General features: G+C 45.9%; 2 protein-coding genes across 2 annotated transcripts in view; one reads left to right on the top strand and one right to left on the bottom strand.

Annotated features, from left to right (window-relative positions):
- The window catches only part of LOC126558456 (glycerophosphodiester phosphodiesterase 1), a 357972-nt gene that overhangs the window by 70802 nt on the left and 266594 nt on the right, over nucleotides 1–20576 (top strand). The window lies entirely within an intron of this gene.
- On the bottom strand, nucleotides 5387–10981 carry LOC126558646 (hemicentin-1-like). Its single transcript, XM_050214698.1, has 7 exons — nucleotides 10852–10981; nucleotides 9569–9714; nucleotides 9277–9487; nucleotides 8919–9176; nucleotides 7190–7287; nucleotides 6764–6844; nucleotides 5387–5449 (listed from the first exon to the last, which is right to left on the bottom strand). The coding sequence occupies exons 1-6, from the start codon at nucleotides 10961–10963 to the stop codon at nucleotides 6764–6766; spliced, it is 906 nt and encodes a 301-aa protein (XP_050070655.1). The 5' UTR covers nucleotides 10964–10981; the 3' UTR covers nucleotides 5387–5449.

The following is a 20576-nucleotide window of genomic DNA, read 5'->3' as shown; positions in this document are numbered from 1 at the left end:
TTTTATTTTTATTTATTTAATTTATAATGACGGCTCTACGCCGTATTGTCAGGTTAAAGAATTGTCTGTCTGAAATTATGGTGTAGAGAATTGTTCGTTCAATGGTTAAATGGTTTAAAGAATGGTTACGAAATGAGGTTCCATGATTCATTTCCATCGCATAATGCTCTCCAAAGATGCCAATCCGTTAGACTAATGCGCTTAAGGTGTATTAAAAAAGAAGATTGGCACTTAAAAAATACCAAAGTTTCGATCAGCTCAAGCAAACGCTTCGTTGAAAATGGGCCAAAATACCTCAGAGCCACTTTCGGGCAGCATGCGATGGTTTCATCGGCCGTAACTTATGACCCCAGATAAGTGAAAGATAAACTCAAATGTGAGTAATAAATAAAATAACTAGCGAGAATGAAAACACTCTTGATACAAAATTATCTAAATATGATTGCTGGAAACGAATGTCATCGGGTGTAATGTTTGTACAGGGGTTTTTTTGCATGAAAGCCAAAATTGTGGCCTTCAAATTTTAGCCATTTTAGTCATTCGTTTCCAGCAACCAATTTGAGATAATTTTGTATCAAGAGTGTTTTTTATTCGCTATTTATACAAGGCAACTGATTCATTCTCGCTGGTTATTTTTTTGTATTGCTCACATTTAAGTTTACATTTCACTTATCTGGGGTCAAAAGTTATAAATGGATGAAGCTCATTCTTAGTTCCATTACTCACAGACGTCTCTTAGCCGCATTCGAGGGAAACGAATTTTGGCCCCAAATGTGTGGAGTGACAATGGTGGATAATGACGCTAACTCAAGCAAGCGTAAGCTAGAGTAGTTAGAGCTACCAATCAGATGAGTGTATTTTCTATTTCGAATTTCCCAATACTGATAAGCTACTGCTGTGTGTGTGCTAAAGGGAATCGCCATAATGGTGCAATTGTAAGGCATTTACTTCATAAACAAACAGAAAAGGAGGGGCAATGAGAGATTTTATTTGTGTGTTTTTTAAAAAATAAAGTTTGGTGCTTAGACTGCTGAAATTATTATATGTTGCAACAATCCTTTCCTGTTTGTCTCTCTGTGATTTGGTCATAAAATGTCACTCGAGATATGTGCGATTTGCTCCATCTTGATTGCAAAAGTCGAACAGCGACTTGCTTCAGGTAAAATACCAAGTCTATAGAATGTGAAATTGTTACAAAATTAATTTATGCTCATCACTAATGCGTTGTATGTATAACTTAACGAAAAATGATCGTTTTATCGAATTAATGATGCTTTACGTATCATGTCTTCCTCTTTGGTGAGAACTGGCGTGACTTAGTGAGTTGTTTAGCCAAGAATTAGATTAAACTTTCCACACAAATCTGCATGACTTTAAATCATGTCAAGTTAAAAAATTTCTGCACATTTGCAATTCTACCCTTTCGTATTCTTTAGTGGGTAATTAACATTTGCAGGATTTAACAACTTATTTTCAACAAAATATTCATAATAGATACGATCACTTTATAGTGCTTTTCGACGTTTACCATAATACCACGGTACCTTGCCTCGGCTGGATTTGATTGAATGATCAGTTCTCTATGCTCGTTCGCTCAACTGAGCGCTTTAGCTCAATCACTTTTCCCCGAGAACGTGTTTTTAAGTGAGATTAAATTTTACCCAATAGCTTCCCGATTGTTTTCTTGCGTTTCGGGCCCATCACCGCCCATGAAAGTAAATTTCTGTATCAATTGTTTTAAATTGTAGATAGCACCGTCACACAATTACGTGTGGCACGAGGCGATAGCATGAAGACGGTGTCATGCTCGACCTTGCCAACTAGGGCGCGATTGAATCCTTTGAGTGGGCAGAAAGTATGGGGTGACATTTGAATATTCAATGTAATCACAACTCTTACCGACAACGTGCTCGAAGGCGTTCTCGAAATAATTCACTGCACTTGAAAAGATTGCCCGGTGCTTAACTAGAGCTTTACGGTTAGGTGCGAGAGTTTGCATAAACTAGGACAGGAAAGGCAGCCATGTAAACGATCCCGTGGGGAGGAGAAGAATGTATTTGGAAAATTTTGTCCATCCTAATCCTGCCTTTGCAAAGCATACTGGAAACCCGTAGGCTTCATTAGAGCTAAATCGAAGGAAAGGCCGCTCATCCCGCTGCTACTCTTTCCCTCGTCATGCACATCCGGCTGCAAGTGGGGATTTGATGATCGCTGGAACAGAGCTGAAAACGATGAAGAGTACTGTTGATCCTTGTCGAGTTCCGGGTTCCGAACGACAAAGTGGACTTGTGATATTTAGACACACGGAAAAGCTCAGCTACGCTGAAGATTGTACTGAGTGGTAGGATGGAATAGCAAGGAAAAATAACCTCGAAAAAACAAAACCTCACCCTCAAAGTGCTGTATGTTTATGCATGAGCAGAACGTAGCAGAAGAATTCATAAAACTTCATAAATAAACATACATTCTGTTTCCATTCTGAAAGGCACTCGTCATTGTCATCGCATCTATGGGTGAATATAGTAAATTTGTGTCTCTTTCTATGTGTGATGATTGTGTATTTGTTCCAGCGTACGGTAAAGTGTCTGCTGGCAAATAGTAATGAACGGTGAACCACCAAAGTCAGCTCGTTACGGTATTTATCAATTTTCTCATTTTATTCATTTATGCAACCTAATAGTACTTAAAACATTTCCAACTTTACAACATCTGCTCTCATTTGCTGCTTCTTTTCCATCTTTCTCATTTATTTCTCGGCTCACTTTTGTTTTTTCCTCTGACTCTTTTGCCACTTTTATTTACTAGTTTTCTTTTGCATAATCTTCATTATTATAAAATTGTCTATAACTGTCCTTTACCACCACACCGGTCGGTTAATTCAAGTGTTTTTTGTTTGTTTTCATTTTGCTTTTTGACATAACTTTCATCTCTATTTCAGTTGTTTGAAGCTTTCCCTCTCACTTTCTTTCTGTTTTCATTCCGTGGCATACTTTGATGCTTGTTACTGTTTTACTTTTTGCGTGTCCTGCTCCTAGCCAGTGTGGTTGTGTTGTGTAGTATGTATAGGATTTAGTATTTACATCGTTATTTACAATTGGGGAATCCGCCAAGGATTGAGGAAGTTGGAAAGCCCAGTTTTTGTTGTGGCGGTATAGTAGGGTTGGCGCGGAAAATATGGACTTTACCGAAGAAGACAAAAAAGAAACACACGAACTTGCAAACCGCTTTTGTATCGGTACACGGTACATCTACCATTGTTGGGCTTTCTTTTTTTCCCTGTCCTGCTTTCAGATCGTAAGACAGGCGCCTTCTGTCACGACCGCAATCATGGCTTCCGCTACATTCCACGCACAAGAGACCCGTTTTTTTTTTTTTGGGGGTGAAAGTTTCAAACACAATCACCACCACCAGCAAGACCAGCGGCACAGCATCCGGCCGCGCTCACGGCTTACACCACCTTGCCCAGTCAGTACCCTTTATCGTGCATCCCGAAGATGTTTGAGGAGCAGTTTCGCGTGCCAGTTACGTGTTTTATTATAGACTTGCTCAAAAAGCTGCTTTCCGATGCGTTACTGTTAGGTAAATACAACTCGCGCGCGCGCGCACACACGCACGCATACTTCTCTTTTAGTTCATGATTTATTCGCGTACTGCGATCGCGTGGGGCGTCTTCCAGCAAAGGTAAGCCGATTTTGGAACGAAGGTGCTTTTTTATTATTGCGTTTTTCTGTACCCTAGCCGGTGGGATACGGATGGCCACAGCTATTTGCACAGCTTTTGATTCATTTCACACGAAAATGGGGGTTTGTTGCTGCTGCTGGCGTTGTCGAAACTGAAACAGGCTCCACGACCAACCGGCAACCGGCAACTTTTGCCCACAGCACGAGCGCGCGCGTACACAAGAGTGATGTAAAAAGTTAGCCGGCATTGATTTAAATTTATCGATTCTTATTTTAACTTTGTACAATTTATTCCACCACTGCACTCAAACGTTAGGATTCTCAAGCGGGGAAAGGGTAAAGAGTTCGGGAGAATAGGTGGCGCCAAACACACATATCAAGGTGGAGGGATTTGTGTTGTTAATGTTATGTTAAGCTATCCTAGTGTAGCACAGCAACATACAAACACACACACACACACGCCGACGTAAGCGAAATACCCATTAGGGGGAAAAACTTTCCCAGCACGGCAGCTTCAGCTTCTCAGGAAGGATTTGGGAGTCGTCGGAAATTTGGAATTCCCCAAAGCTTTCGTCATACACGAATATGATAAACTTTTGTCTTGAACTTGAACGATGCGCTGTGTGCTCAATGCTGAAAAAGGGAAGAACATCCTGAACCGTGTGATGGTTGTAGGTGTGTGCGTGTGTGTGAAAGCACTCGATGTCTTCGGTGAAATCAGCAAAGCTCCTAGAGTCCGGACATGTAAGCTTCTCGTAGCAAGTCTTCACTCTTACGCGATACGCTGAGTGCATACGGTGCCGGTCGCGTTGAGCCTTGCTCATTGGTCTGGCTGTATGTATCCAACAACACAACGAACGTATCGTACGTGTACGTGCACGTCCTTCGCTCCACTGATTTGAATCGAAGCTCCACACACACACACACATGTACGCAGGGCAGGATGAAAAGACTGTCCTTGAAGACGAACCGTGCGATAGTGAGTAAGAGAGGAGTTCTCGCCTTTTTGCCAACGTTTTGCCATGCTAGCAGAAGGTGCCACGTGAGCCCAGAGTGTCAGTATGTCATATTCAGCGAACTTCAGCATCTTCAGGTGTTGTTTTCTTTTCATGTTTATCTTTTTATCGGGTCTGCAGGCGAAAGGATGCTCATCATTGTAGGTCGCTCTGCCATCGAGGACACACTCCATACTGTATCCTAGCAGCAGTCGCGCTAACCAGGACACACAGGCTTGGAACAGGAGGGTTTACCTTGCGCGAAGGATATTATCTCAGCTTTGACACGGTGGAATTTAGTTATCTTTCCGCCCGATTCGATGGCGCACCACACACTCACACACTCACACATGCCGTTTTGTGGCGCTTTTCTTTCAGCAAAACTCAAACGAAAACCCTAACTACATCCGGCTGGTATGTAGACCACTCTTGGCAAGACCTGGCTCACCTGGCTTGTCTTTGTCGGCACGTTCGTTTTGCTTCATTCCATTCTCCGTCTTCGGCGGTGCTTAGCGGGCTGTCATCGTCGTCGTCATACATCCGGATGAAGATGGATTCTGTGTCACGCTGGGTAACGCGCATCGACACAAACACACGTTGCTGCACAATGGATTGGTTGGCGGGAATAGGTCGTCCGGCGCCCTCCTCAACTACACCACTAATCCGAATGGGTGGGGAGTTGGGTTAATGAGAAGGGGAAGGGAAGTGCAGGCTGGCTGTCGGCCTGATGTTACTGAATACTTTGTAGATGGTTTCGTGTTTCCCGTGGCTTATCTGAAATTAAACGTAACGGAATAGAGCGATAAGTTTGTTCGTTACGTTGCGGCATCGCTGCGAATATCTTCTTCAACTCTTCCACCGCCACCGCACCGCCGTGGCTATTGATCGATGCATGAAAAGGAATCTGCGAAGATTCATTAGCAAAAGCCGTAAATTGAAGTCGAATTGGTGTACGGCGAGCGTAGTGAAAAAAAAAAGAAAAAGCGAAGACTGAAATCGCAATTGCCCCTCTAGGATTTCCGGACGGAGCTCACACATGTGCAATTGCTTGAAATAGGAAGCCGCGATTTCCTATCGTTTCCGGATGTGTAAGAGGCATCGCAGAACGAAACCCAACGCAATCGAATCAATCCAATTTAATACGTATTGATGATACTAACAGCAGTTATACTTTAAGAGCCATTTAAAGTGATGTTTTGGGTTAAATAACTCACGCTGTTCTGAGCGGACAAGCTCATTCTTTATGCATACTGACGTTGGCTATTTTTCCAATTTTATGCTGCAAAGTTCCTTCCACTGCTTCCGACCAAACTTGGAGCTAGTTGTCGAACAGACTCCATTGAACTCCTTGCTGTTTAAACAATTTATTTTCTTCGCCGAGCCGTGTTTAGGGCTGGGTGTGGCACACCAACAACACAACCCAGCACTGGTTAGAAGGCAATCTATCTTCGACCGGGGTTAGTTAAATTCCATCGGTTAATCAATCTCTAGCTAAGCACAACTTTTTGCAGTCGTTCGCTTTGCGGAGCTTTGTGAGTAAAAGCTTCCCGAACGAGATGCACTGCTGATCAGCATATTCGCCGATTCGCACCAACGTTCAGTTTAAATAAATGAGTCTTCGTCTCTTCGCCACTTTTGTTTGGAAGGAAAACACACACACACACACATACATATACACAAACACAATTCACAGTTGGCAGAGTTTGTGTGTCGAAGCATTAGAGCATGATGCCCGCCCGTAGGCAGGCATCCGACTATGGCTAGCTTGTTGATATTAGCTCGAGCGAAGCAACAAATCCAATAAGCCTGGGTGGCCGTTTGCTATGCTCGGGGGCTCAGTTTCCGGTTCGATACAGTTACCGACCGGAGGCCTTCCTCTCATACGTTCTAATAATCTTACCCTTTGCCGTCGTACTAAATGGTCAATATATGTGTGCATGTGTGTGTCACGCCACAGCTTAATTCGCTCACGAGCCCCAACGGCACAATGTACACGAGAAGCGTATAAGCGATAACCGATGTAAATTAATCACATTACGCTGAGACCATCCTATCCGAGGGACCAAGCTGGACCGCGGGAAAACTTACCTATCGCACAGCTGTACCCGTTAGCAGTGGCCGTGCAAGTAGAAGAAGCTGGAACCAGACCGATATGATCACCATAACTGTCTGCTTGTGCACCGGGTTTCGTACCGCGTTTGATACCGGATATCCAGGACACCACGGCAACCATGTCGATGGAGGAGTAATACACATAACAGAAAGGAGGAGAGAGAGAGAGAGAGAGAGAGGGGAGATAAGTTTTCAAAAAAGTGTGTCATGACATTAAGCGCAACATGACATTTCTGCCATTTTGACCCGGGATCCAGGATTTCAGACGGAGTTCAAAAACGGGAATGCACCGGGATGCTTGGGATAGGAAATAAATTAATTAAGTGACCCTGCCCACTACAGCGACCCCGGTGTGTGGGTGTGTGTACCCGCCAATGGGTAGTCGTTTAGACTGATAATTACATATGTTGATGAATGAGCCACGTTAGCGCCATTTATTCCGTGTTGCATCGCGGCCGGATGCTCTCCTTTGATGACGTGCACCACCACGCTAGCCGAATCTGCAAGTAGAGAATAGTGGGGCCGGTTAAGCAACGGGGTTTTCCTAAAACAGCGCCCATTTCAGTTAGGTCGAAAGGTGTGGCGACAGGCTTTTCATTAATTATTATGTGCATACTATTAGTGCCATTAGTGCTGGACGAAAGTAGCGGCCCGTCTCGCTCCTCAAGCCATGCGGATGAACGGATAAAAGATCATACCCGCGAGTTGTGTGCGTTCAATTTCGCGTAATTCAAACGCCATCATTATGGGTCGTATAATAGAGCGTTAATCTTGCGGCAATGTTTTTCACCGCGAACATTATTTTGTCCACTGCAAACGATTGGATTGGGGCTAGATTATCGTCCGGGGGAGACAATCGCAGGCAATAACAACCTGCTTCACGATACGATGCTGAAACAACTTCATTAAATTCATTGCCTGGCGAAAGAAGATTCACTAGTTTCTTGGCACTCTAGGGGATTCTTTTGGGGCGTTTTATCACCTGCCGTGGCTTACCAAGGGTGGTGGGTTTAAAGTGCACACCCTACCGGTTGACAGCGATGCTCGTTTGATGTGGGGAGTGCCAAGGCACGGCACGACATAAAGTAGAGTGCCAAAAGCGCTATAAACTGCCAAACTGGAGTGCTGACGAGAAAGCACACGGTTCGTAATCTTTACGATCGGCCACCGGATCCACCGACGATCTGGAGAAAGCAACCGAACGGGTTGCTGTGGAAGATTATAGCCATTTGCCAGCGAGTATAGTTATTTGCCTGAACGCTACGCCCAGGGGAGATGAGTTCTTCTTTTCCCTGCCGCGGGCTGGTTCATCATCGATGCCGCAGAAGTCTCGTTTCCCAAGACCGAGACTGCACTACCTCAAGGGAGGGCTGGAAATGATACGATAAATCGGGTATGGCTCAGTAGTTTTCATGATGCGATCGTTACCGTAGCCACACGACACCTTCGCCCACAATCCCCAGCGTCTTCGGTGTCATTTCGAGAGCAGAAATCACCGGCACAAATCCGTGCACAAGGGAGCACGCTCTACACGCTAAAACACGACCAGCATCCAGCGCATCCAGGCGACGTCTATATAAACTGCATTTAATGTTGTGCATAAAATTTTTAAACGAACCGTAATATATCCTACCCCACCAGCCACGTACGGGGTCCTGTGTGGAGTGGACCTCTGTGGATGGAAAGTGAAATCCTCGAGCTTTGGGGGAGGTGATTATGGCGTAGTACAGAATGCTACACGTTTTGCCGAGTGCTTCGGTCACGATGGCAGCATTGTCGTTTGCACCGAACATCATCTACTGGTCTACTGGAAGGCAAACGAAGCGAATTATGTTGTGTGTCACATGCACTCGCACACGTTCCCAAGCGCACATACACACGCACATACGCCCGGGATAGCATTTTGATACGTTGCCAACAATTGGCAATTGCATCGGTTTGTGATGGCAGCACACGGTGCGGCAATATTCATGATGTCCAAGTGAACAAAGGTGCGTTCCAAGAGCAACCTGCCAACATGCGCAAATTACAGCCGTACCGACACGGCACGGCACGGCACGGAACAAGACTGCAGGCAAAGAACTTCATACCTAATCGCTGGGGCTTTCGGCTGTGACACGGCGTTACTTACCGGAGTTACTCGGTGCGCAGGTATAATTCCCGGAGTCGGACGGAGATGCTCGCGATATGACCAGCCGGCTGGTACGGGTCTGTTGCTCCGTCAGGACACTAATACCACCGCGCTGCGAGTAGTTGATTACCCGGCCACCTTTGTACCAGTAGATGAAGGATGGGGGCTGAGGCGATTGTAGCGCCTCGCAGGTCAGATTGATGTCGCTACCGCTCTTAACGAATAGCTCCGAGTTGCCCAGAATGTTGGCCTTCGAGACTGCGTGGGTCAGGAAGCACAAGACCAATCGTGGGAAGAAGGTTTGCGTTAATTAGATTTTTTTTGTTGTACTGCCACAAAACCGGCGAAGCCGACCTACCGACAACATTCACTCGAAATGCTTGACTGATCTTCGGCTCGGTTGACACCTGACACTCGTACACACCGGAATCGCGGGCCTGCGGCGACGTTATCCGTAGCGTCCACTCGTCGCTTCCGTCTGTGTGCAGCGACTGGAACCGCTGGTCATTGGTGTACGTAAGAATCCCCACCGTCAGTATGTGTAGATCACGCTTGCGAATCCACGATACCTTTTTGGCGAACGGGAACAAGAATAACCGCATGAGAACAGCACCCAACACGCGGCCGCGCACAAGCTTCCCCACACTTACCGCTCTATCGCCGAGACTCTTTACGCGACAGTGCAGCTGGCAGGTTTGGCCAGCGATGGCCGTTACCTCGCGCTTGGTCGTGTTATCGAAGTACGGCTGCACCATGTGGTTTTCCCAGTACATTTGCATCTCGGGGCTGAGTGTGTCTGAAAAGGAGAGAGAGAGAGAGAGAGAGAGAGAGAGAGAAAATAAAAGCCACTGCGCATAAAAAGGACGAACCAGTCATGTGGACAAAGTTAGTGCTAGTGGATCATTGAGCAAGGACAATATCTGTTATTAACATTCATACGCGAGCTCAGCACAACCCGCCCGGTAAGCTTCGTCGTCTTTGTCGGTGTCGTGGGAACGGGGATTTGTGTTTGCTGCGGTCCGCTTACGGTGGTGGTTGACTACACTGTACAACTCGTGTTCCAACACTTGACTCATGCTGTGGAGTGTTAGTAAATGGGCGATTTGTGACGTGTGCGGATAGGTGATATGAATGCACTAGAACCGTTCCCATGGAACACAGGGCACAGAGATTGCTTTATTCCAATCATTTTACCCGTGAATGGCAGGTAAGTTTGCATGTTTTTAAAAAGCATTCCCGGAAGGGTTGCTCCGTTTGCCGTCCGTCCCTTATTGTGGCGGTAATTGTAAATGTCACACGTGATTAATGGATGTTGTATAGTGTATTAATTGAAGCTACACAGTTTTATATACTACTTCTTCTTAGTAGTTTACGACAGATATTTCGTATAGTCTTCATTAAAAATCTTTAGCATTTAAACGTACACAAAATTGATGGTTTGGATTAATGGAAGGAATTTAATAAATAGAAAACTATCCGACTGAAACTCCAACATTTATTCGTTAAAGAAAGTGGACACTAGTTTTAATATTTTTGACTATTCGTTGATTTTTGAAGCGGGCGTCCCACTCTAAAATATTCTAGCATTCAAATATTGACCATCAAAAAGCATTTGAAACCGTTGACTGATCGGAAGATGCTCTTTCGTGAGAACCATGAACAACGATCACATACCCATTAGAACTCATCGTAGCCCAGGTAATAGCTATAGCTCCAGAAAAGACCGGAAATTTACTCAACAAGTTTTATGCTATGAATAATAATAGTTTGACCATATGATCAGCTGTCAGAATTAAAGAATCAAACAGAGAATTTGGTGTGGTTAAAAGATCCGAAAGGAATAACAAACCACAGAAATAAGTATAAATAATTCCTAACAGCCCATGAACAATCCAACCCAAAAAATAAACATTTAATTTCTTCATCGACTTACCTGCCAAGCAAAGGACGATAAAATTGATAAACGCTGCAATAAGCGGGAGATTTGCGTTCATGGTGTTGCATTTGCACTTCCGATGGGCTTTCCTAGCTACGACACGAGTCATACCACGCAGGCACCACAGCTGTTTTGCTAATTTCCGCCAGCGGGTACTCCTTCCGGCCAAATTGCGATTGCCGGTGGTTGCGAAAATTTATTCATTCACCGTCCAAGCGCGAAAGTCCGAAGCCCAACCGGGAGACGCCGGATCCTGGTCCTTGCTGCTTACGCAAGCTAAAACCGCCTATAAGAGATTGTCTTCCGGTGGGACGGGTTTTTGGTGTTTGCTGTAGTGTTTCCGCTCTTTGACAGTTGGTTGGGCAGGAGGCAGGACCGCTGCTACGACGACGCGGACACTTGCTTACTTGTGGTGCAGCAACACGACTTGAATTTATTTTACAACACTTCTCAACTCACACAACACAAAATAAAACTCCTCAAACGGAAGGGACCCACACTCGGGTTTTGCTGGTTGATTAACGGTCAATTGCTTCCCAACACGTCCGTCCTACCGTGGAGGACTCGTTGGAAAATCGTTTCTCGGAAAGAAGCTTCGTTTGCTGTATGCCGGACATCACTTTGATGATTCCTAAGCAGATTCACTTAAGCGGTAGACGACGAAATGATGTTCGTTTTCACTATCTTCACGATTCACTCGACCTTTGGTTCTTTCACTTTGGTTTGTTTGCTTTTTCGCTTTGTGGTGATAGCCTTTAAAACCTTTGTCCACTGACGGCATCGGGTAGCATCGGGTTAGATGATTCGTGGACTGATAACCTCTGGGCCACTTCACTGTAAACGTTGACGGCTCGCTGAACGCTGGAATTATTTATCGTTTCGGTTGTTTGGAATCATTTCCTTTCTTTCTTCAAGGGGTTCTTCGGTGCTGCCGCTGCTTCACCGCTACCGCACCGATTTGGTAATTTTCTCCAGTGTTCGACCAGGGCGTGACCATGGTCAAGCAAGCACCGTGTACAGCATGTACGAACGGGGTACGGTTAAGCACGAGAACTTTCGATTGCATTACGAACCGAGTAGCGTGCGACCCAGCAGGGTTTTCAATTCGTCCACCAATAAATGTCAAATCAATTCTATCAGGATGCTGTAATTGAGTCACGTTCCTGCGGGAGGACCTGTGTTACGAGCGAGCAGGCGACGTGTTGGATCGCCAACTAACGTATGCGCGTGGGCACGTGGAACGATCCTCCCCGTCCAGAACGCGTCCGTCCTTAGAGAACGGCCAGTGTGTACGTGCGTGTACGTGTGAGCGGCGTGTATTACTTTTTTATACGGTAACAAAATTCTTGAGAACGACCTGCGTTCTTTCGACCTGCAGTTGGACGTTATTGCGTACGGATGAAGGTCGTTTGGAAATTTGGCGTACGCACACTGGGACACCACCGTACCGTTTGCTGATTGGCAATCGGCAGCAGCCCAAATGGGGGATTAGTGCCGTTGATGAGACGGCTGTGTGTGGCTGTGCGTTCCGCTTTCGGGCCCAAGGCCTATGATGTAATCTCTCGGCGAATGAGAAAAACGGACGCCAACGTTCACCGTTCACCGGGAGGACAGATCGAAAAGCTCAAGATGAGACGAGATAGAAAGAGAGAGAGAGAGAACGAAAAAATAAAATAAAAAGATGGCGAACGAGTGATACGAGGAAATGAGCCGCATTGATAGGGTGCGTTGGGGAAAAGATCGAGGGAAAATGAACATGTATTTTCGACCGTCTGGTGCCGTGATGCTAGCATCCAATATCAGACAGCGGCTCGGTTCGAACATATCAAGCAGGTCCTTCCATTACGTGCCAAATATCGAATATCGCCTGTCAACATTTTATTACCGTCAGACTCATTCTCACACTGATGTGTTGGATATTATTTGACCGAGCGAATGCCACCTTTTGGCACTGCCGGGACACCAGTATCGGACTAATTTTGTCCCTCCTTTCCCACCTGGGCCTGCTGTCCCTTGCTCGAGAGCCAAAATCTTTACTTTTATACGTTGTTTTAATGTGTTAATCCAGTGATTGATGGCCCTAACGTGTGAAACGTGGTACTTGCCTTCGTGGTTCTTGCTGTTGCTGGTGCACCAGACGAGGCTTTCGGTCGGGCTGTGAGTGTGTTATCAATCAGAGGTAATTTATGCCATCATAAAAAAGGGCGACGTGTTTGAGTTATCGATTGGACGCTACACGCGCTCACTAAGCCGACGCATAACACAACGCAAACCTGGAAAGATGGTTAAGGGAACAAATGTCCCGGCCCTGGCTGAGCTGGCAACAACACCCAACCTTGGGTTTGTGTGTGCCTGTGTGTGTGTGTGTGTGTGTGTGTGTGTGGGTCGAGGCGAGGGTGGAGATGTCCTTTACCTTTCGTTTATGGTCCTCCGAATTGACGGGGGATGGGAAAATCCTATTCCGTTAATTAGAGTTTTTAGTACCGTTTCCCACGACCCAACCATTTTAGTGTAGTGTATTCAGGTCGGATTGACCTTTTGTTTCGGTTTCTGCCCCCTTTTTGCGATTGCTGGATTAATACAAACACACTTGCACACTCACTCACACCGAAACGATCGAAGCTGTCGATCCAACGGTGAGATCTTTCAATTATTTCTGCTTTTACCTCATCCGTGTCCGCCCGCCCGTTTCCTGTGCGGCCATTACCGTCATCTAGCCGGAGACGGCCTACGTAACGTATCGTGACGGGAACAAAATTGATCCGTTGATGTGCAATTAATTAGAGAGAAAGGGCACTGTGCTAGTCCTGCTGTGTTGCCTGTCAGCCTGTGATTGTGGATTGCGCCACCGTGATTCAGATTCTTCAATTTTCCCGGATGGAAATAAAACCTCGTAAGGGGCGGCTGTTTTGACACAGCTACCTTCTTAGAAGGAAAATGTGGCGTGACGGGTGTTGGAAACGTGTTGTTTTTTTTTGTATTTCACCATGGCAAAGGAACATTTTGCAGAGGTCCTCGAGACTTCTTTACCGTAAAGACTTTGCTCGATTGCTCAAGATATTTGGGGTAAAAAGTGGTAGCTTTTTGCGTTAATTTCATACCCGGAAAGCCACCCTGGTTTGGCCTTTTCGGTTTGCTTTTCTTTTCTCTGCTCCACTTTCTTCACCACCATATCTGTTTTAATGATTTCGAACCTTCTTGGGGTTCGATCGACTGGAAAATGGGAAAGTAAAACAATCGCAGTTAAAACATTGTTGCGTGCAGTAAACAAAAAAAAAAAAAAAGAACTGCTGTTTTAGATTTTGTTTACCCGTAAATTTGGTGAATTGTTGTCCTTCGTTCTTCATTCTTTTCTTCCCTGTTTTGTCCGTCGTTGGCAATGGCCATGAATCTTACAACACTCCTTGGAGAGAAAAAATTGTCGACTGATGGGGAACAAAATCGAATGGTGTACAAGAAACAGTGGACATGCGATTTAAATCACAGGCGCAACTGGAACTTGCCAAGGGGAAAGCAGTAGCAAAAAACCGAATAAAAAACGAAAAAAAAAATGTTACCCAAAAAGGACTGAAAATACATCATCTACAAAAGTAAACAATTTACACTTTCTTTTCTCGTTCCGTCGTTCCGCCGATCGTTATGCGCCAATTGGTCCCACGAGGCCTCGGACAGTTAATTAAAATCGCATACAATCACACTGCCACACAGCAATCGTTCACACTCCATCCCATCGTGTTTGCAGGGGGGCGTGAGACCAACCAACGTGCGGACAAAATGCCACTTAAGGCAAAGCATACGAAAGCTACCGCCTGCCAGTCGGTGTGCTAGTAATAGGCTGAGAATGAGCACTGGGGGCGTATTCCGGGTGCGCATCATTCAAAAACCTTGCGCCTTCTGTGATGCGATGAAACCGTTCTATTTTTTTTTCGGGCCTTCGTTACGTGACCCTTAAGAAAACGAAATGTCTGTTCACACGAGGTCTTGGTTGGTGAGGAACACCCCCCCCCCCCCCCCCCCCAAAGACCATTCCATAGCCGTCTTTATCCTCATCATCATCAGCATCGTCCATAACGTGACAAAGACTCGTTGGCAAAGAACAGAAATTCGTAGAATTACGAGAAGTTTTGTTTCGCCTTGCTGATGGCACTCACACTCACTTGTGCTAAATATCAACACACACACACACCCAGCAGGATAGAGGAAGATTAATGTGTTCAGATGTGGCAATGAACGGTTTACTTCGTGTGTCCTAGAGAGCAACAAAAAAAATGGCGTTTTCTGCAATATTTCCCCCTGGTGAGATCCTGATGGATCCATTGTCGGAAAGTTTTCTTCTGCTTGGAATCCATTGAAGCAGCTAGAAAAAAATAAGCTGGGCGATTCTAGGAAAATGCTCAGATTTCCATTCGGACACATTGGGTGGACAGTGTTGAAAGCACACCGGGCAAAGATTGTACCGATGGCTTTGAAGGTTTTTTTTTTTTTTTTGGTTCGAAGTCGTCCACTCCCGCGAGACATACCCTTCAGTACATGAGCACGCCATTGCATACCCATCAGGGTCTTCTCAGGTTCGAGAACTCAGGTGCAACAACTTTCGCATACGCTACAACAGCGTCAGCAAAAACTGTAAGGACAATTGTGTGCATAGAAAACACGAAAAGTCGACAATTCGGTGCCTTCCAAATCGGATAACACAGCCTCCCAATGGCAATCCCTGGCAACTTGTAAGCGTGGTCAGCGAAGTGACAGTAAGTGTTAGTGAGTGTAAGTGTAAAAAAGGACCACAAAAACAGGCACTTTGTTGCACTAGTATTGCCAACCGGCCGACCGACCGCGCTAACCTGATTTTGTTTGGGAAGTTAGGTCCAAAACACCATCAGCAACTTGGTCCCAGTGGATCCAACCGACGCCCAAAAAAGAGTAAAGTAAAAAAAAAAAACCCAGGAAACCGGTGAAAGTGCGAGTTTATGTTTGGTCCGTGATAATTGGAGACCCGGGAGACATGATAAGAGAATTTCGGTCCTTCCCCTTGTCACTGGCGGCTGCATTCGTGTCGTGCCGTGCCGGATGGGACAGTAAATTTTAAGCCGATTTCAAGCACGGATGAAATTGATGTTTTCCTTTTGTGGAGCAACATGGTAGAGCGCATCAACCCATCCGAACCGTCGATCATTAATCTTTGTCCATTCAATTTCCTTGCCCAGCGGTTCCAAAGCCTTCGTCGAGGTACGAGTGGGCGCTTTTGCGCTGGGTTTCATTTTTATTCTGTTTTCACTATCTGTAAACAGACTCCGACCCGCTTCAAAGTTGGCACCCAGAAGGTCGATGAAACCGATCAGCAAACATACACACACTGAAACGCCCCGGTGGACAGGTGTGGTACAGTGTGTGGTTGCAAGGGTTCCTTTTTTCGCTGGAAATAGATTTTCCTAACGTACGGTCGGACGAGTAGCGCGTGTGAAAGGGTGTGAAAATTGGCGAATAATGAAAGAATACGCTCGATTTAATGCTGGCCAAATTTCAATAGCAACTGGTCGAAATCGATCGTTTTCGGTCTGGAAGGGATTATGTTACGCGCAGGAAGAACGGATCGGAGAACTTTCATTACAACCTTTTCTTCTTTTTGTTTGCCGACAAACCCCCGGTTTTAAAGTTGTATATATGCAAATGGCCGAACAAGGTGAAGGTGTTTCACTGATCCTGATTAATTAAATAATGCAAGGCGAGGAGTTTATAATGAACGATCACATTCATTTCTACAAGCGCTGATGAATATTTGATGGGCAGAAAAGGTACTCTTGAGTTAAGTTTTGATTATTTAAAGACGAGAGCACATGTTACGTTACACTGTACTACATGTTAAATCTATTTCATACTCAAAGAAACTTGTTTGTTAAGCATTGACCCACCAAACAACACTGCTGACTTTGGACAGAGCAATTCCACACTGTTCGGAGCTTGTCTATTTCCATGATGGTGGTGAAAATGGAGTCAACCAAAAAAAAGAAGGATAACAACGCAAGCCAAAACCCATCCAGAATAAAATACCATTTAAACATGGACCGTCCCCTACGCTAATGGCCACCGCTAGACCCCGACGAAGTGGATTACTTTACCGTCGGTATGCGAACCTTTTCGTTTACGGTGGCTTTTAGCCAAAAGTTTCCATCACCGGGGAAAGCCATGTCTTCCCTTTTTCTTCACCGTGACGGATAGGAATGTGCACACCGCAGCAGTCAACAGTACGAACGTAAGGGAAAATGGCAAACTCCGGGCTGCCGAAAGCCTTCGAATTCGAAAAGTGAACAAAGTGACCTCAAACCAGCTGTGAAATTGGAGGAAGCACGTGTCAGGGAAGGTTAAGGGAGAAAGAGAGGATAAAAACGGGGTTTGATGGTTTGTTGGCTTCTTTATGGATCGAGAGAGAGAGAGAGAGAGAGAGAGAGAGAGAGAGAGAGAGAAAGAGGAGACGGGACGAGAGGTCGGATAGGGTGAGAGCTCGGCCAACTGAGGCGTTAAATAAGTCGAGCCGCTGCTTCGGTTTTCACCGCGTGAAGTGAATCCTTGCTAGTGTCAACTCGAAACAAAGTCACTGACTTGCCGTAAGAAAGTTCCGCGCGGTTGAGCTCCAAAGACACAGCAAAAATGGTACCCCATACAAATGTACCCACAAACACACAAACGAAAGAAAAGTGGAAATGAAAGTAGGCAAAGGAACGGAAAACTCGTGCACATTTAAATAAATTTCTTGTGAAAACCGAAAAACTGCAGCAAAAAAAAGTAGGCCACACTACAGGGAATGGGAATATTTTAATTGTTTTCTTTTTGCCGGTCGACAAAAAGACGATCCATTTATCGTACCGTTCTATCTGTCATCGGCAGGACCCGTCTGAAGCAGTTGACAAAAAAAAAAAAAAACAAAACTCTGGGACAGAACCCAGGGCAGACTCCGCAGAGCATCAATTTCGTTAATTATTAAGAGTTAATGGACTGTAACGTTCATCATCGGCAGTTATAGATTTCAACTTCCCTCCGCGTTTGTTCCGTCCGGGGATTAAAAACGGTCCACAAAGACGTCGATTCCCTGGTTGCAAAATGTAAAGAAAAAATCCCGTTTTCTGATTCCCATTTCCCGAAGTTAATCTTTTTCGCGTTGTTCGGTGGCTCGGGACCGGGACCCTTTAGCGTGACGGGAGAGTCACGCCGGAGCCGATATTAAAGCCTCGGGCAAGAAGTCGCTTTAAAGCAGTGTTGGCATAGCCAAAGACGGACGGAATGGCGTACCCCGTTTGGTAGATAAATTTCTCCCATTCAATCACATCCGTCCTGAAGAAGACGAAGGCAACTTCATCCATTACTTCGACGGTGACTCATGTGTGACTTTAGTGTCAGTGGTCAGTGGCATCTGGTGGTGCTGGTGCCTTGGATTGAGCTGTATTTGGGTACGTGCGTGCGTGTTTGTGTGTCTGTTAGGGTGTGTGATTGTTTGATTAATGGTGCTGCCGTATGCTTCATGCTGTATCAGTGTAGAGCTTTCGGCCACCCTTGGATGGACTTGCCGAGGATGTCCGATTTTCGTCCACGCCGTCGTCGTCGTCGTCGTCGTTGTCCTCGCCGTCGTTTGGACATTGGAGCAAGTCCGACAGACGTTCTGTTATAACAAATGGATCTGTTTACTGTTCTGTTTCGGCCGGGGTTGATAAATTGGACGGTTAAATATATGCAAATTGCTCTTTCGCCTACGTTTCCCCTTGGCCATGTCAGCAGTCGGTCGGCTGGTTGGTTGTTGGTGATGTAAAAATACCCCTACCCAGCACCCGTCACCATCGTCGTAGTCTTGCGCTTCCCACATTCCAACAGTCCAATGTTGTTTGGTGTTGCAAAATCGTTTCTGGGTTGCTGGAGACTCCCCAGGAGCGGAGTGAAGTCCGCCAACCGTGGAGGGAGCTGCACACACTCTTATCCTTCCGTTTGATGGTGGCCTTGAAGTGAGAGGCAAACGCGATTCACCTCGCTCACTGTCTTGCTGTCTGTTTTTCGGTGGAGCATTTTCTATGGCTCAGTTGTGCTCCTCACTGTCAATACATACCTGCCGAGTGTGGTGGAGCCGTTTGGAAGAGCTAGCCGACAGCAAAATTGTCAAAAGCGGAGCGAAGATTCTTGAGTGATCATCGTTAGGAAATTTAAATTTAGATTGGTTTTTGATGGCACGCGATAAAAAAATTGTACAGGTTGGATGGAGGGTCGTGGACGAAACAACCACTCGACCTATTTTGTTTTATTAGAGGCTGCTACTTGAACAAGCACTAATAGCATCGGTTGTCTTAACCTTGTTTGCTGGATAAGTTTTGCTTGATTGGTGAGTTATTGTAGCACGTGTACGTAAGTGTCTGTCCTCCGCTGGTTGGAAGGATCGTCGATCCCTGACCTTGCACCTGATGCTTGCTGCTGGTTTATGTGTGTGTGTTCCGTAATAAGCATAAAGCCCTTGAGGAATTGAGATTGTATTTGCCCATTTCAGGCACTTTGCATAAGAATCAGTGAGGCGAAATCGATTGGGGCTCGTCTAATGTCACTCCAGAACCTCTCCAGCAGTCCAAACATTGTATTGTTTACGTTCCATTCGAGGTACACAGTATGGAGCCAATTTCCATACATCTTTATGCTTGCCCGGTTGGCCGGTTCCGAGCAACAAGATCAAACCCGAAACAATATCATCAATCATGGAAGGAATTTACATTTTCATTCGAAGGAACTAGCTTCCATTTGTAGGTCCTTTAAGGGCTTCAGTTCGGTCTGTGTGCTCACTGGTACGGAGCATAACTCAAGCTTAGTAGACCAGGTGGATGATAAATTGTTGGACGTCAACTGCTCGGATCTACGTTAGCCCATTGACCACCGCTCGTCCGTCACTGATCAAATCGTATGGAATCGTTGGCCAACAGAGGGCGGGCAAAGGGCTGCACTCGCACCAAAGTCGCACCTTTCAATCTCAGCCTGGCAGGTAAACAGCATTTCGTGCCAGGGTCGTTCCAGTTCCGCTTGGACACATTAACACACCCAACATTTAATACTGTGACGCGATTTCTTCGGGCACAATGGCGCTGTTGGCCGGCGGATGTACGTTGCAAGATTTTTATTTGTTTCCTCCCTACCCTCGCCTCGCTCTTCTCGGCTTTTATATTCGACTGATTTCCGGAACTTTTTCAATAACATTTGTTCATGCCCTCTGTGTGGTAGAGTCGCGAATCCTTGCGAACGAGCGATCCGTTCACAAGTCACGTAAGCGAGCCAAGAGACGGAGAGTCCTCACCGTCACCAACCACCGCAGCCAGGAAGTTGGTGGAAAATTGTGTGTCGCACAAAACAATGGCCAGCGAGCCGAGTCGAGTCGAGTGTGTCGACGAGTTACCGATTTGTGTGCGGACAATGTACCACACCTTCCGGCATCGGCTTGTGTAGGGTGACCAGGATCAACTGGGCCTGCTGCTCATTCACTAGCGCAGGCGAAAGGGGCAAAATAAAAATAAAACGTCTGAAAGGGCTCGCGTGTCCCGGGCACGTTATCGTCGTGATGTTCGTGTGGCCGAGATGATGTGGGAGGTGGCAGGATTTTTTTTTCGCTGCTTATCTCTTTCCATCCCAAAAAAAAAAGCGGCGAACGATTTGTGCGTTCGAAAACAAAGCCATCGTGTGGGTTGAAAATCAACAACATACACACC

Source organism: Anopheles maculipalpis, chromosome 2RL (assembly GCF_943734695.1).
Source record: "Anopheles maculipalpis chromosome 2RL, idAnoMacuDA_375_x, whole genome shotgun sequence".
In the NCBI taxonomy this organism is placed as follows: domain Eukaryota; kingdom Metazoa; phylum Arthropoda; class Insecta; order Diptera; family Culicidae; genus Anopheles; species Anopheles maculipalpis.
This window is presented reverse-complemented; position numbering and strand designations above follow the sequence as displayed.

What these genes read in the sequence shown, in the direction of transcription:
- LOC126558646 (XM_050214698.1), bottom strand. Translation starts at nt 10,963, where the DNA reads ATGACTCGTGTCGTAGCTAGGAAAGCCCATCGGAAGTGCAAATGCAAC. An exon ending in AGAGTCTCGGCGATAGAGCG is followed by an intron (nt 9,488 to 9,568) that starts GTAAGTGTGGGG and finishes TTCGCCAAAAAG; the next exon opens with GTATCGTGGATTCGCAAGCG. An exon ending in CTGCGCACCGAGTAACTCCG is followed by an intron (nt 7,288 to 8,918) that starts GTAAGTAACGCC and finishes CTCTACTTGCAG; the next exon opens with ATTCGGCTAGCGTGGTGGTG.